Source organism: Megachile rotundata, chromosome 10 (assembly GCF_050947335.1).
Source record: "Megachile rotundata isolate GNS110a chromosome 10, iyMegRotu1, whole genome shotgun sequence".
Classification (NCBI taxonomy): Eukaryota; Metazoa; Arthropoda; class Insecta; order Hymenoptera; family Megachilidae; genus Megachile; species Megachile rotundata.
In genome coordinates this window covers 13,714,523-13,728,995 of record NC_134992.1, presented here as the reverse complement: position 1 = coordinate 13,728,995, position 14,473 = coordinate 13,714,523, and the positions used below count along the sequence as shown (strand labels likewise).

The following is a 14,473-nucleotide window of genomic DNA, read 5'->3' as shown; positions in this document are numbered from 1 at the left end:
TTGCTTACTTTTTACTATCGAAATTTAAACGTGCGCGCTTTCGAAATCGTGTGCGAGGTATGCCTGAGAAAATATCATTTTATGATAATTCGAGGAGCGAAAGGAGCACGTGTTTGTTTAAAGCGTAATGAAGGATAAATACTTCCTTTTTCCTCTTTTAGAAGCGCGTTCTTGGAAATGGAGAATGATTCAGAACGTTACTTCATCGTATGGTAGAATCGATATTTCAAATTGTTGATTGCTGCTTTTATATTTCTGTTTGCTGAGGTATGTTATTGCAATTCTTTTACTCGTTTCTGTACTTGTATATTTTTATATTTCCGTGTACTGAAATATTGGGTATAGTCATCTGATAATATACGTTGATCGTAAAAGTTAATTACTGTCTCTAATTATTAACAATATTGTATTAACCATGAGGATCCATCCTTACTAAGGACCTAGCATGTTGGTATACTGTGAGAACATTAAAAATTGACAGCACTGTATTCCGAATAGATATCTCTCATGAGAACCTTGAAATAGTGACAATACAAAAACCCTTAGAACAATATTGTATCGATGCATGTTGTTAACAAGAACCCTTAAATATTGACAATATCAAGGACCTCGAAATATCGACAGAATGTGTTAATATCTACAGCATCCCTATTAGACCATTACACATTACACAGAAAGAAGAAATAACAGTAAGATGTTAAATTTGTACTCACCGTCCATCGAAAGGTGAAGTGCAGTTGCAGGGTGACAGGTTCGCTGAGGGTGAAGGTGTTCTGGCCAAGGGCGTGACTAGATACGTTGCCGAAGCTACAGGAGCCGATGGCAGTGACGTTCGATTGATATTCCTTCAAGCAAAGCCAGAAGGCCGTCGAACATGGGGTGGTACATGGTGGTAAACCACCCTTTCCACCGCCATCTCCCCCGCCGCAACACCTACCGTCCACCAGGGTGCCCCTGTTGTTCGTCAGCGAGAGGATCTGCACCTCGAAGAATCCGCTCGCGTGTGTCGTCTGTACACACATGTAAAAATCTAATTAAATCCAGGCATTGTAATAAACTCTCCGATCTATTGAATCATTTATATATCACGGCATTTGTAAATTAAATCGTTAAAGTCGATTTTTGGGTAGCTGAATATTCGAGGTGGAGCGTCGGAAACCGCCATCTTTAAATACCGAAAGTTTTATTTTTATTGTTTAAGTTGGTTTAAATGAGAAGTTTTAGCAATGAAATTAAGTGGAAAATGATGGAAAAGATGTTGGGAACGAAATGTGGTAAATGAAGTAAAAAATGAGATGCATAGAGAACGTATGTCAAAGTTGATCTAATTTGGCGCCAAATGAGGCAGATTTCAAAATATGAGTTTCATTTGTCAAGTTTCACACTGGACAATAAAAGTACATAAAAAGGACATTCAATATATTACCACGACAATCTCCAAGACTTTTATTAAATGAAAGTTTCTCCACGTACATCGAATAGAAATAAAATTCCTAGCAAAAGGTGTCAGAAATTAATTAGAAGCGAAAGTATCGCGTAATCAAGGAAGAGCAATATTATTAAACGCATAATTTCCTAACTTTACAGCCCGGGTATGATCGTTCCAAATATCGCTTTCACGTTTGACATTTAGACACGTTTGGAACAGTGTATTAAATTCCTGTTACACCGACTTCCATCGTTATTTCCCGTTTTTAATATGAATTTATCGAGTTCGTTAGAACGTCGATCGCGGGGGAAACGATCCGCATTAAACGGCACGATTTCGTTCGGCTATATGTAATGGGCATAATAAAACAGCGGGATTTTCCAGGTAGTATCGTGAAAACGGAAGTCTGAGTCTCGACATGGGGCCCCAGGAGGCGAAAGGCCCCTCGAGTGTTACAACGTGATTTGCCGAAAGAAATCGGGCAATTTCGAAACTAACTGTGCTACTCATTTTTTCAATCCGTAACCTAACTTTTAATATACATTAATATTGCATTAGTGGCTGCTTTATATACTGCAAATGATGTAAGTGTGATATGAATGGTTTCTGATTAAAGATTCTAAAATTTAGGTAAGGTATTTTACTTCAAGTTCAAGTACTTCATGACTTAAATTTTATTATTCTGTTTATCTTATTTGTTTATACGGTGCTTTTATTTTGGCGTGCTAGTGATATAAACTGCTGTTTGTGACGTAAACCGCCATTAGCAGAAAGTGGCAATATAACGAGAGCGTCATCACAAGGATTTAATTCGGCTTGTGGTATAATTGGTATAAACTATTTTTGTCCTGCTAGTAGTATAAACTGCTGCTTGTGACATACACTGCCATTAGCACAAAGTGGCAATATAACGAGAGCGTCGTCACAAGGATTTTATTCGGCTTGTGGTATAACTAGTATAAACTATCTTTGGCGTACCAGTAATATAAACTGCTGCTTGTGACATAAACTGCCATTAGCACAAAGTGGCAATATAACGAGAGCGTCATCACAAGGATTTATATCGGCTTGTGGTATAACTAGTATAAATTATCTTTGTCTTGCTAATAATATAAACTGCTGCTTGTGACATAAACCGCCATTAGCACAAAGTGGCAATATAACGAGAGCGTCGTCACAAGAATTTTATTCATCTTGTGGTATAACTAGTATAAACTATCTTTGTCTTCCCAGTGATATAAACTGCTGCTTGTAACATAAACTGCCATTAGCACAAAGTGGCAATATAACAAGAGTGTCCTCACAAGCCGAAAATTTCAAAAAACCAAAGAAAATTGAAAAACACGCAAACCGAATAGAAAGTTAAAATAGAAATACTATCTTTGTGCTACACGCGGTAATTTCACATCGATCTTTATAACAATAAAATCAGCAACAATGAAAAGTATACGAAGAAGGTTAAACCGTAAAGTTATACGTATAAACATTTCCTCCGCTCTCGAAGCTGTATTCCTTTCGAGACTGTTACGAAACGTTCTTCTTCACCTATACCTATCGAATGCACGTTTGCATCGAGCCACGTGTATGCACTCTCACATCGGCCGATGCATACACGTACGGTACCCGAGTCTGTGTAATTACCGTAAGATCGAAGGTAGAAAGCGGCCGAGGATCGTCTGCTGGCCTTTGCTTTCCACGACACGCTTCCTACTAACGTTATATAAAGCCGAGTGACATTTTCGCTGGCTTCACAACAGCTTCTGTGGTTTCGAGCGTTTAGAAGCACGGGAGACCCGCGGAAATTGAAGAGTAAATCACGGGTAATGTCCGGCCATGTCGGACGGGAAATGGTGGAGCCATCAAGTCGATGGCCGAGGGACAACGCTTCGAAACAGGAATCTTTGTTGAAAACACGACGAAACGTGTACTTGCATTATCGTTACCTTTATATTCTTCTTAGACCTCTATGATGAATCTTTCGCTGGAATTTTCTTCGACGGTCAGTGAAAGGCTGAGGAAGGGTTTGAACGTTCCACGAGAAAGTTAGGTTTGAATTTCATCAGATTTGAGTTTTGGGATTTGCAAGGTTCTTAAGTTTTACAGATTTTTAGCTGACTTTTGTGATGTTCTCAGGTATTTCGTTAGGTTAGGTAGTAGGTGTAGTTACGTTAGGTAGTTAAGTAGTAGGTGTAGTTAGGTTAGGTAGTTAAGTAGTAAGTGTAGTTAGGTTAGGTAGTTAAGTAGTAGGTGTAGTTAGGTTAGATAGTTAAGAAGTAGGTGTAGTTATTTGTATACTCATGGAGTATTGTCGTATACTCATGAAGTTATATCGTCACATATCATCACATGTGTCATACACAATCGTCACACATAGCTCTAAACTAGATTACACATTAATTTTTTCCTTTTTATTTAAAAAGTTTCGTTATTTTTCCGACATCTATGTACCAAGTGACTCAAAGCACCTCGAAGAGGAAGTCGAACCCATCACTACTTCCACGCAAGAGGAGGTCGAACCCATCACTACCTTTACAGTCTTCGGTAATTTCCGTAAACTCCACGTATCCTTCAATATATCAATCGAGTTCAAAAGCGGAATGTCCGTCTTGTAAAAGCAGCCTGTTGGTCCTAGCGACCAACGAGCGACTCTAACGCGGTTCTACTCTCGACGTCCGTCGTTTACGACGTTCGGGTTTCCGTTCCCGGGACTGTTTGAGCAGCGTACAGCGTAACGACCGTCTCCACGGTCGTTTTATTATCCGTGCATACTTATTCTGGAGGCTCCGGCCGGTAACCCGTTGCCTCCGAAAGCGGCTGAAAACGCGCGGGAACAGAGCCCGCTGTTTGGCAGCGAGTTTGCGCGGACAAAGTTTGCACAGTCCGCTCACGTGCCGACGTGAAATTGCCCGGTGCCACGGAGATGGCTTTCAGACCGCCGACACACGGAACCAGAACCTTTTTCAAAACTGGGATCGGTCGTTCGATGATACGCCGGATGGGTACCCGGCAAGGGAAAACGAGCCAGGAATTTTTAACAGCCGATCGCGGATCTCTTTCTCACGAGTTAAACTCGTTTCATTCGTGATCTGGTTTTTTAGTGTTTAATTGGGGACTTGTGGGAGACATCGATTTTTAAGACCTTGCATCGCATGGTTAGAGTTGACAATTTTTTTAGATAGCTTTTTTCAATTATCGATTATTTTTATGGTGGTTTTATTATTCTGGAGTTACGTATGGTGCAGATTATGAATGGTTCGTGTTTAGGTTGATGAGCACTTTTTGACGTCATATGTGCTTGTACATTCATATGTAGACTTCATATGTAGACGTCGTATGTGGACATCGTATGTAGACATCATATGCAGAGTTTATATGTAGACTTCATATGTAGAGTTCATATGTAAATTTCATATGTAGACGTCATATGTAGAGTTCATACGTAAACTTCATACGTAGAGTTCATATGTAGACTTCATATGTAGACGTCATATGTAGACATCATGTGTAGACATCATATGTAGAGTTCATATGTAGACGTCATATGTAGAGTTCATATGTAGACTTCATATGTAAAGATCATATGTAGACTTCATATGTAGAGTTCATATGTAGACTTCATATATAGACATCACATATAGAGTTCATATGTAGAGTTCATATGTAGACTTCATATATAGAATTCATATGTAGACTTCATATGTAGATATCATATGTAGACTTCATATGTAGACTTCATATGTAAAGATCATATGTAGACTTCATATGTAGACGCCATATGTAGAGTTCATATGTAGACTTCATATGTAGAGTTCATATGTAGACTTCATATCTGAAGATCATATGTAGACTTCATATGTAGACGCCATATGTAGAGTTCATATGTAGACTTCATATGTAAAGATCATATGTAGACATCATATGTAGAGTTCATATGTAGACGCCATATGTAGAGTTCATATGTAGACTTCATATGTAGAGTTCATATGTAGACTTCATATGTAAAGATCATATGTAGACTTCATATGTAGACGCCATATGTAGAGTTCATATGTAGACATCATATGTAGAGTTCATATGTAGACTTCATATGTAGAGTTCATATGTAGAGTTCATATGTAGAGTTCATATGTAGAGTTCATATGTAGACTTCATATATAGAGTTCATATGTAGACTTCATATGTAGATATCATATGTAGACTTCATATGTACAGTTCATATGTAGACTTCATATGTAAAGATCATATGTAGACTTCATATGTAGACGCCATATGTAGAGTTCATATGTAGACTTCATATGTAGAGTTCATATGTAGACTTCATATGTAGAGTTCATATGTAGACATCATATGTAGACGCCATATGTAGAGTTCATATGTAGACATCATATGTAGAGTTCATATGTAGACATCATATGTAGAGTTCATATGTAGACTTCATATGTAGAGTTCATATGTAGACATCATATGTAGAGTTCATATGTAGACTTCATATGTAGACATCGTATGTAGAGTTCATATGTAGAGTTCATATGTAGACATCATATGTAGAATTCATACGTAGACTTCATATGTATAAATGTTTGCAACACACCGTGATAAAAGTTGTAATATATAATGTACGGTTTGAAAATGGCAAAGTAGAAAAGTTGCGGGGAAGATAATGGATACCAGGCGTAAGGTTTTAAGTAGCGGTTGGAGGTAGTTGACACTTTAATGACTGATGCAACGTTCTATTCGTTTTCTTACGTATTTAACCGGTTATCGCGTTAATGCCTATTTATATTACGGTACTATCGCTGCGTTCGCACGTGTATTCACACGGATCGAACATCAAAAAGTGATGGGCAACTCGGTTCGTTGCACCGACTCGAGCAGCCTCGCTCAACCGACTTCCGACAATCGATTTGACAGTTACTAAACGTTCTCGCGAGTGGTTAACTCGGTGTATAAATAAATCACCAGACACCCTTCGAGAAGAGTGCTCGAACGGTTTCTCGAAATGACGTAACTCGCGGCGTCGAACAATGGAACGAGACAACGTTACGGGGAGAACAATCGCGAGAAGGATACGAGGTGAAAAAAAGAACAGGCTTTCGAACAATTGACCTAATAACCGTGAAAGCGAGCAGCTCGAGCCAAGTGATTGTTCCGAGGTTGAAAGGTACGGGAAGTGTACCTTAATACGAGGTGTCCACCTTTATTACACCTCTCGCACCGACAGAGACTTCAATTATCCCTGGGTGGCGATTGAATCCCAAGCATGTGGGAAAACGACGGGTCGTGCCCTCTTTTCGTACCAACGAATTTATTTTCTTATGTTGTTAAAACTTTTCTTACTTTTATTTTCTTACTTTGAACTTTGAGACTTTGTCATTTTATAACTTTGGGAATTTGGAATTTTTTCACCTTGTTACATAGTGGAATTTAATAGTAGTTTGATGGAGTAATAGAAGCGCTCGTGTAATCAAGATGGCGGACTACACTGCAATGTTATCAGAATACGAAGCAGTTAAGAAAAATTTTCTTGCTTTTGTACTTTGAAACTTTGTGATTTTATAACTTTGGGAATTTGGAATTTTTTTACCTTGTTACATTTTGTGAAATAGTGGAATTTAATAGTAGTTTAATGGAGTAATAGAAGCACTCGTGTAATCAAGATGGCGGACTACCCTGCAATATTATCAGAATACGAAGCAGTGAAGAAAAATTTTCTTGCTTTTATACTTTGAAACTTTGTCATTTTATAACTTTGGGAATTTGGAATTTTTTCACCTTGTTACATTTTGTTAAATAGTGGAATTTAATAGTAGTTTAATGGAGTAATAGAAACACTCATGTAATCAAGATGGCGGACTACCCTGCAATATTATCAGAATAAGCAGAATTTTGAAATAATATAAACATTAGAAGATTAAAATAAAATAGTAAAACATGAAGTTGCTAAAATATTAAGCTAAAAGAATATTTGTCCAAATATCTGCTTGATCTTTAATTTCTATGCTTCACCTCCGTCATACTAAACGAATCTAATTAACAGTAAAAAAGTATGCGGTTGTAACGTGAAGTCTTCAGGTTGAAGGGATTTAATACACAGTTTCTCAAGAGTATTTAAAAACGTGGAGGAAGGAGGGCTCTCGTGAGTAAAAAGCGTCGATTTCAAGCCTAAAATGCCGCCAGACGGACCACCAAAGATCACGAGAGGAAAAAAAGAATATTGGCCAGCTACTCGCACGAAGAAACAAAGGAGGCTGTCGCAAGATTGATTTCTGGACACCTGGTACACGAGGCAGCGGACCATTTTACGCGCGTTTTAGGACCCTTCTGGGAGTATTACCATGGCCATCGACGCGTGTACCACCTTCTCCGTAACTTTTTACGAGTTTCTACTCTCGAGAGTAACGTACGCTTTTTACTAGGACAAAGGATACTAGGTACACATTTTTAAGTTACTTTGTAATTTTTTCGTTTTTGAAATTTTTAAATATTTATCTTGTAAAGTTGTAAGCTTTGAAATGTACGAATTTGGGTATTTTATATGTTCACAATTTTTAAATTTTTTAATTGGCAAATTCATTAAGTTTACTAAATTTCAGAATTTCTTAAACTTTTAAAGTTTCCCCAATTTCTGAAAACTTTAATTTTTCAAATTCTCTAATTTTTAAATTTTCAAATTCCCAAATTTTGCAAGTTTTCCAAATTCATCAAATTTTCTAAATCCTCCAAATTCCCCAAATTCTGTAAATACTCTAAATTCTCTAAATTCTCTAAATTTCCCAAATTCCCTACATTCCCCTAATTCCCCAAAATCCTCAAATTTCTCAAATTTCCCTAATTCCTCAAATCCCTCAAAATCCTCAAATTTCCCAAATTTTTAAATTCCCCAAATACCCAAAATTCTCAAATTTCCCAAATTTCTAAATTCCCCCAAGTCCCCAAATTTCCCTAATTTCCTAAATCCCTCAAATTTCTAAATTCCCCAAATTCTTTAAATTTCCCAATTCTCCCAAAATCCCTAAATTCCCCTAATTCCCCAAAATCCTCAAATTTCTCAAATTTCCCTGATTCCCCTAATTCCCCAAAATCCCCAAATTTCTCTAATTCCCCAAATCCCCCAAAATTCTCAAATTTCCCAAATTTCTAAATTCCCCCAAATCCCCAAATTTCCCTAATTCCCTAAATCTCTCAAATTTCTAAATTTCCCAAATCTCCCAAAATCTCTAAATTCCCCAAATTCTCCTCTTTCCCAAAATTCCCAAATTCCAAATTCACAAAAGTACCTAAAACTCGAGCTCAAATTCTCCACCATTCTCTTCATTATAATTTCCCTAGGGTCTAGAGACTCGCCGTCGAGCGTACACTGTACAACCATCGTTCGCGTGTGTGCGAGGACGAGCCACACGTTTTCTCTTGTCTGTCTGTGTTCGCCGATTCGCAGGAGAACAGCCTTTCCTTTCCGCATAGCCAAGGTGCAGCGAGCCATACCTCAAGGCTTTACTTTACTGTCTTGCTCTTCTGCACGTCGAAGCTCGCAGGAGTTAATACGAATAACTCATTCGAGCGAAAAAACGAGCCAGGAACGCATACTGAGGAACGAGCCTACCGTATCCTTTACGACGGTTCTCAGGATATTTCACTCATCCTTCAGGATTAGGGTTTACTTCCTTTTCTGTTTTTTAGTTTAGAGATGTTTGATTGGCAATTTGATTAGTTACTTTAATTAAATCTGCGTTTGTGTGTGGAGGTTTCACGGTATGCTGGAATGGAAATTTATGAGTTGTGATGGGTGACAGGGAATGAGGTAATGAGAATTCTTGTTTGTGTAGCAATGTAAAAGCTTTAAATGTCAAAATTCGAAGACTTCAAACTCCCAAAATCCCCAATTTCTCAAAATCCTCAAATTCTACAGTTCTCAAATCCCCACGCTCCCAAATCCCCACGCTCCCAAATCCCCACGCTCCCAAATCCCCATGCTCCCAAATCCCCACGCTTCCAAATCCCAAATCTCCCAAATCCCCACGCTCCCAAATCCCCACGCTCCCAAATCCCCACGCTCCCAAATCCCCATGCTCCCAAATCCCCACGCTTCCAAATCCCAAATCTCCCAAATCCCCACGCTCCCAAATCCCCACGCTTCCAAATCCCAAATCTCCCAAATCCCCACGCTCCCAAATCCCAAATCTCCCAAATCCCCACGCTCCCAAATCCCCACGCTCCCAAATCCCCACGCTCCCAAATCCCTACGCTCCCAAATCCCCACGCTCCCAAATCCCCACGCTCCCAAATCCCCACGCTCTCAAAACCCCACGCTCCCAAATCCCCACGCTCCCAAATACCCACGCTCCCAAATCCTCACGCTCCCAAATCCCAAATCTCCCAAATACCAACTCCTCCAAATCCCACCTCCTCCAAATCCCACCTCCTTCAAATCCCAACTCCTCCAAATCCCAAATCTCCCAAAATCCAACTTACAAGTACCTTTCGCCATAAAATTCGAGGCGATATCCCCGCAGCAGATCGCACAAAACGAAACGGACTATCGACGGACCGCCGTACGTTCCCACAAGTGCCCTTCAATGGAGTCGGCTTAATAATAATAGCAGGATGACTCTCGGAAATGTGACGGATCATCGGAGATAATCGAGGGTAAATGGTGTACAGGGACGTTCGGTTACGCGTGTTAATTGTTATCGACGATCTCATTAGCGCGGATAAAACCAAGGCGGAGCACGGCGTTTTCTATAGAACACGTATAATTATGTAAATGTTTAATTAGAGCTGGATGCAATTATGTAAAGGCACACCGGTAAGCAGGCTCTTAATATCTTAATTGAGAACCTCCCAGTTGCGAGTCCGGTATTCGATGGATCAATGGAGGTTTGCTAATTAGATAGCTCTATTTGCGCGTAAAACGAATCCACTCTGATCGACACAAATCAATGAACGACGGTAAAACGAGCAAAGAGGACTCGTTTGAAAAGCCAGGAAGTCGGAGCACAAGGAAATCGAGTCGAGTTAAGTGAAAGAGGAACTTTGCGCTTTTCAGGCTGTTCGATTAACAAGATTGGAAAAATTGCTGTGAAAGCTACACATGGTCGACGATGTGAAGGCTCTGGAGGTAGATACGGAGATTTACAAGGAAGTAATCACATGAAGATTAGTCAGAATTGGGAGGATGTTGGAACAGACTTGTTTTTTCGCCAAAAATTCACTAACAGCGACAGTTCACATGGTGCGTAATCAAACAACAGAAACCAACTTCCCAGCGCTCGATATTCGGGCCTCACACGAACGATCCTCTTCCACAAACGTTCCATAACACCCAGATAATATTCGCCATTAACATTTTGTCCCTGTGGACCGAATTCCCGAAGTATAATTCCTTTAGAATCGTAAAAGCAAATTAACATTGTCTTCTCGAGGGACTTCTGGAATCGCAATTTTTTTGATTTTCGAGTGCCTGCAGATTTCCACGTAGCACTTTGGCGCTTTGTTCGAGGTTCATACTCGAAGCACCAAGTCCCATCACTAGTTACAATCGATTCCAGGAATGTACAGTTTCGTCTGGCTGTTTTGATAAGATCCTCGCAATATTCAACGCTCGCAATTTGTTGCGCTTGCCCGTGATTTTGTGACACGGTGACGAAAGGTTCTGTCGCATTAAACGCTATAAGTTTACGATTCGTTGCTCGATTCCAATAATGATTGCCGTGTTTTGTAGGGGAGGTATACTGTTTTCAGATATTGTTTTAATAGATGGCGCTAGTTTTCCTTAAATTTAAAAAGTTCCGTTACTTTTCCGACATACTGTGCACATTTGAAGTACCATGCTCTTGTAATGACGGGAATCTTTGGTCTCAAAAGAGTCCCAGAAAAGTTAGTTTGTTAGGAATCTTAGTTGGGTAGCCTCGAACGTTACTTTGAATCACTTTGCACAAAGCTTGAAGTACATCTGAAGTACAATGTTCATGGAATCTTTGAAGTCTCAAAAGAGTGTCAGGATTAAAAGTTAGTTTGTTAGGAATCTTAGTTGGGCAGCCTCGAACGTTACTTCGAATCACTTTGTATAAAACTTAAAGTACATCTGAAGTACAATGTTCATGGAATCTTTGAAGTCTCAAAAGAATCTCCGGATTAAAAGTTAGTTTGTTAGGAATCTTAGTTGGGTAGCCTTGAACGTTACTTTGAATCACTTTGCACAAAGCTTGAAGTACATCTGAAGCACAACATTCATGTAATCTTTGAAGTCTCAAAAGAATCTCAGGTCTCAAAAGAGTCTCAGTATTAAAAGTTTGATACGAATCCCAAAAGTTGTATAGCTTTAAACATTGCTTCGTAATCCTTGAATTTCAAAAGACTTGAAAGTTGAGGTTTCGAAAATAATTTATTTAAAAATTACTTTCATCCAACAAAGCACATGCAGTCCCTCTTTCAAACAATCACAAAATGTTTAAAGATAACCGACGTCCTACAGGTTTTAATCGTCAGAGTATATCGCGATCGATTCCTCGATCAATTAACGATGGTCGCCGGTACAAAACCGCATCTTCGATCAGCGTCGAGAATCCTGGCTGTTCGTTGAACGATCGGGTCGCTCACGCGACCCACGTCGAACCGGAAAACGAGCAAAAAGAAGTCTACAGCCACGACGGACCGAGAACAACAGCAACAACTGACGCGAATTCGGTTTCGAAAAGCAGGGCCTTTCATTTCATCTTTGAGCTCCTAACGTCTAAGGTAGTAATTACCGGTGGCCGCTACCTGCCCAGGCCGAAATAGACTCGGGCCGAGCACCATTTAATTTTACACCATAACATCGCGAGCGAGTGGGCCGTCGAACAACGCGTTCGAATCCTCGTTGTTCCGCGTTCTGTGGCTGTGTGCGCCGCGTTCACCGACCATATATCTCTCTCTTTTCGCGGACAAGCCTATACTTAATATTATTCGCTACCCACTCGATCCCATCGAACGGATCCTTGCGAACCCTCGATCGACCACAAATTACCGAAATAATTAAAAACTGCTCGCGTGGGAAGTCGTCGACTACCGATCGTGGATGGACATTGTTGATAATGTTTTCTATTCGATTTAATTGTCAGTATACCTGTTTCGATGGATGGTGGATGGTGGATGCGTAGGTTGATTTAGGGAAATCGACGGAATAAATTAATAATGCATGGGGATATAATTTGTAGTAATATGTCGAAATTGCGTGTGACGATACTGTTCGTAGCGACACTTGCAATAATATAACGTATGGCGATATAACGCGAGGAAATAGAACGCTTGCTAATACAACACGTTGGTAATGCAATGTGCAGTAACGCAGCGCGTAGTGACGTAACTCGTGGTAGTACAACGTGTTACGATGCAATGCGTGGCGATATAACGCGAGGAAATCTAACGCTTGCTAATACAACACATTGGTAATGCAATGCATAGTAACGCAGTACGTAGTGACATAACTCGTGGTAGTACAACGCCTGTTAATAGAACGCACAATAAATCAATATACGGCAATACAATCCGTGGCTATATATCATACAGAAATGCAACCTGCACCTATTAATACAATATCAAGTAACATAATTTCTGTCGTAAGCTTCTAAACCTGTCTCATCCAATGACCGTACACCTCACTGCCTAAATTCACAAAAATTGCTACACAATTTCACGCGAGTCCACAATCTCGCAAAGCACGATTTATTCTTTATTCTTCCTTTTTATATATAACCGAGCTCCGATCGGTATTTTCTCAGGCGATTTGAGGAGTAATCGTTGCGTGGGTGTATCGTGTTGCCCGTGGGAAGAGCCATGGGAACTTGTCGCCGCGACGAAAACGGCAGGTCGTTTATCGATGAGCTTTTGTTGGCCCGGTCAAGGTGGATGAAACACGATCGAAGCTCGTGGTCCCGAGCTGGGATCATCCAGTTTCTTCAACCTGATCCCTCTACCTGGCGGGAATCGAAACAGGAGGAACAGGTGTGAGTCAAGACACTCGAGTTGTTGTCTTTAAAAGTTCATTTCTCTTTACTGCGTTTATACACGTCTCATGTTATATTGCCTCGCGTTATATATGTGTCACGTGGTGTACTACTACGTATTATATCACTGCGTGATGTATTACTATGCTTTGCATTAACTATGTGTTGTATTTCCACGTATTTTATTTCCTCGTGTTATATTGCCTCGTGTTATATCGCCACGTGTTGTATTACCACGTGTTGTACTACCACGTATTATATCACTGAGTGATGTGTTATTACGCGTTGCATTAATTACGTGTTGTATTTCCACGCATTGTACTTCCTCGCGTTATATTGCCTCTCGTTATATCGCCACGTGTTGTACTACCACGTATTATATCACTGCGTGATGTATTACTATGCTTTACATTAACTACGCGTTGTATTTCCACGCATTGTACTTCCTCGCGTTATATTGCCTCGTGTTATATCGCCACGTGTTGTACTACCACGTATTATATCACTGCGTGATGTATTACTATGCTTTACATTAATTACGTGTTGTATTTCCACGCATTGTACTTCCTCGCGTTATATCGCCTCGTGCTATATCGCCACGTGTTGTACTACCACTTATTATATCACTGCGTGCTGTATTATTACGCGTTGCATTCACTATGCATTGTATTTCGACGCATTGTACTTCCTCGCGTTATATTGCCTCTCGTTATATTGCCACGTGTCGTACTACCACGTATTATATCATTACGTGGTGTGTTATTATGCTTTGCATTAACTACGCGTTGTATTTCCACGTATTTTACTTCCTCGCGTTATATTGCCTCGTGCTATATCGCCACGTATTGTACCATCACTTATTATATCACCGCATGCTGTGTTATTACGCGTTGCATTAACTACGCGTTGTATTTCCACGCATTGTACTTCCTCGCGTTATATTGCCTCGCGTTATATTGCCTCGTGTTATATCGCCACGTGTTGTACTACCACGTATTATATCACTGCATGCTGTGTTACTCCGCGTTGCATTAACTATGCGTTGTATTTCCACGCATTGTAC

At 39.9% G+C, this 14,473-nt stretch overlaps 1 protein-coding gene across 2 annotated transcripts in view; it reads right to left on the bottom strand.

Moving 5' to 3' along the window:
- Ser (protein serrate) overlaps positions 1-14,473 on the bottom strand; it is a 75,160-nt gene that overhangs the window by 41,731 nt on the left and 18,956 nt on the right. For both annotated transcript variants that reach the window (XM_076536089.1, XM_076536088.1), the window contains exon 2: positions 714-1,010. In XM_076536089.1, coding sequence (XP_076392204.1) covers positions 714-1,010 — 297 coding nt within the window. The remainder of the gene's footprint in view (positions 1-713; positions 1,011-14,473) is intronic.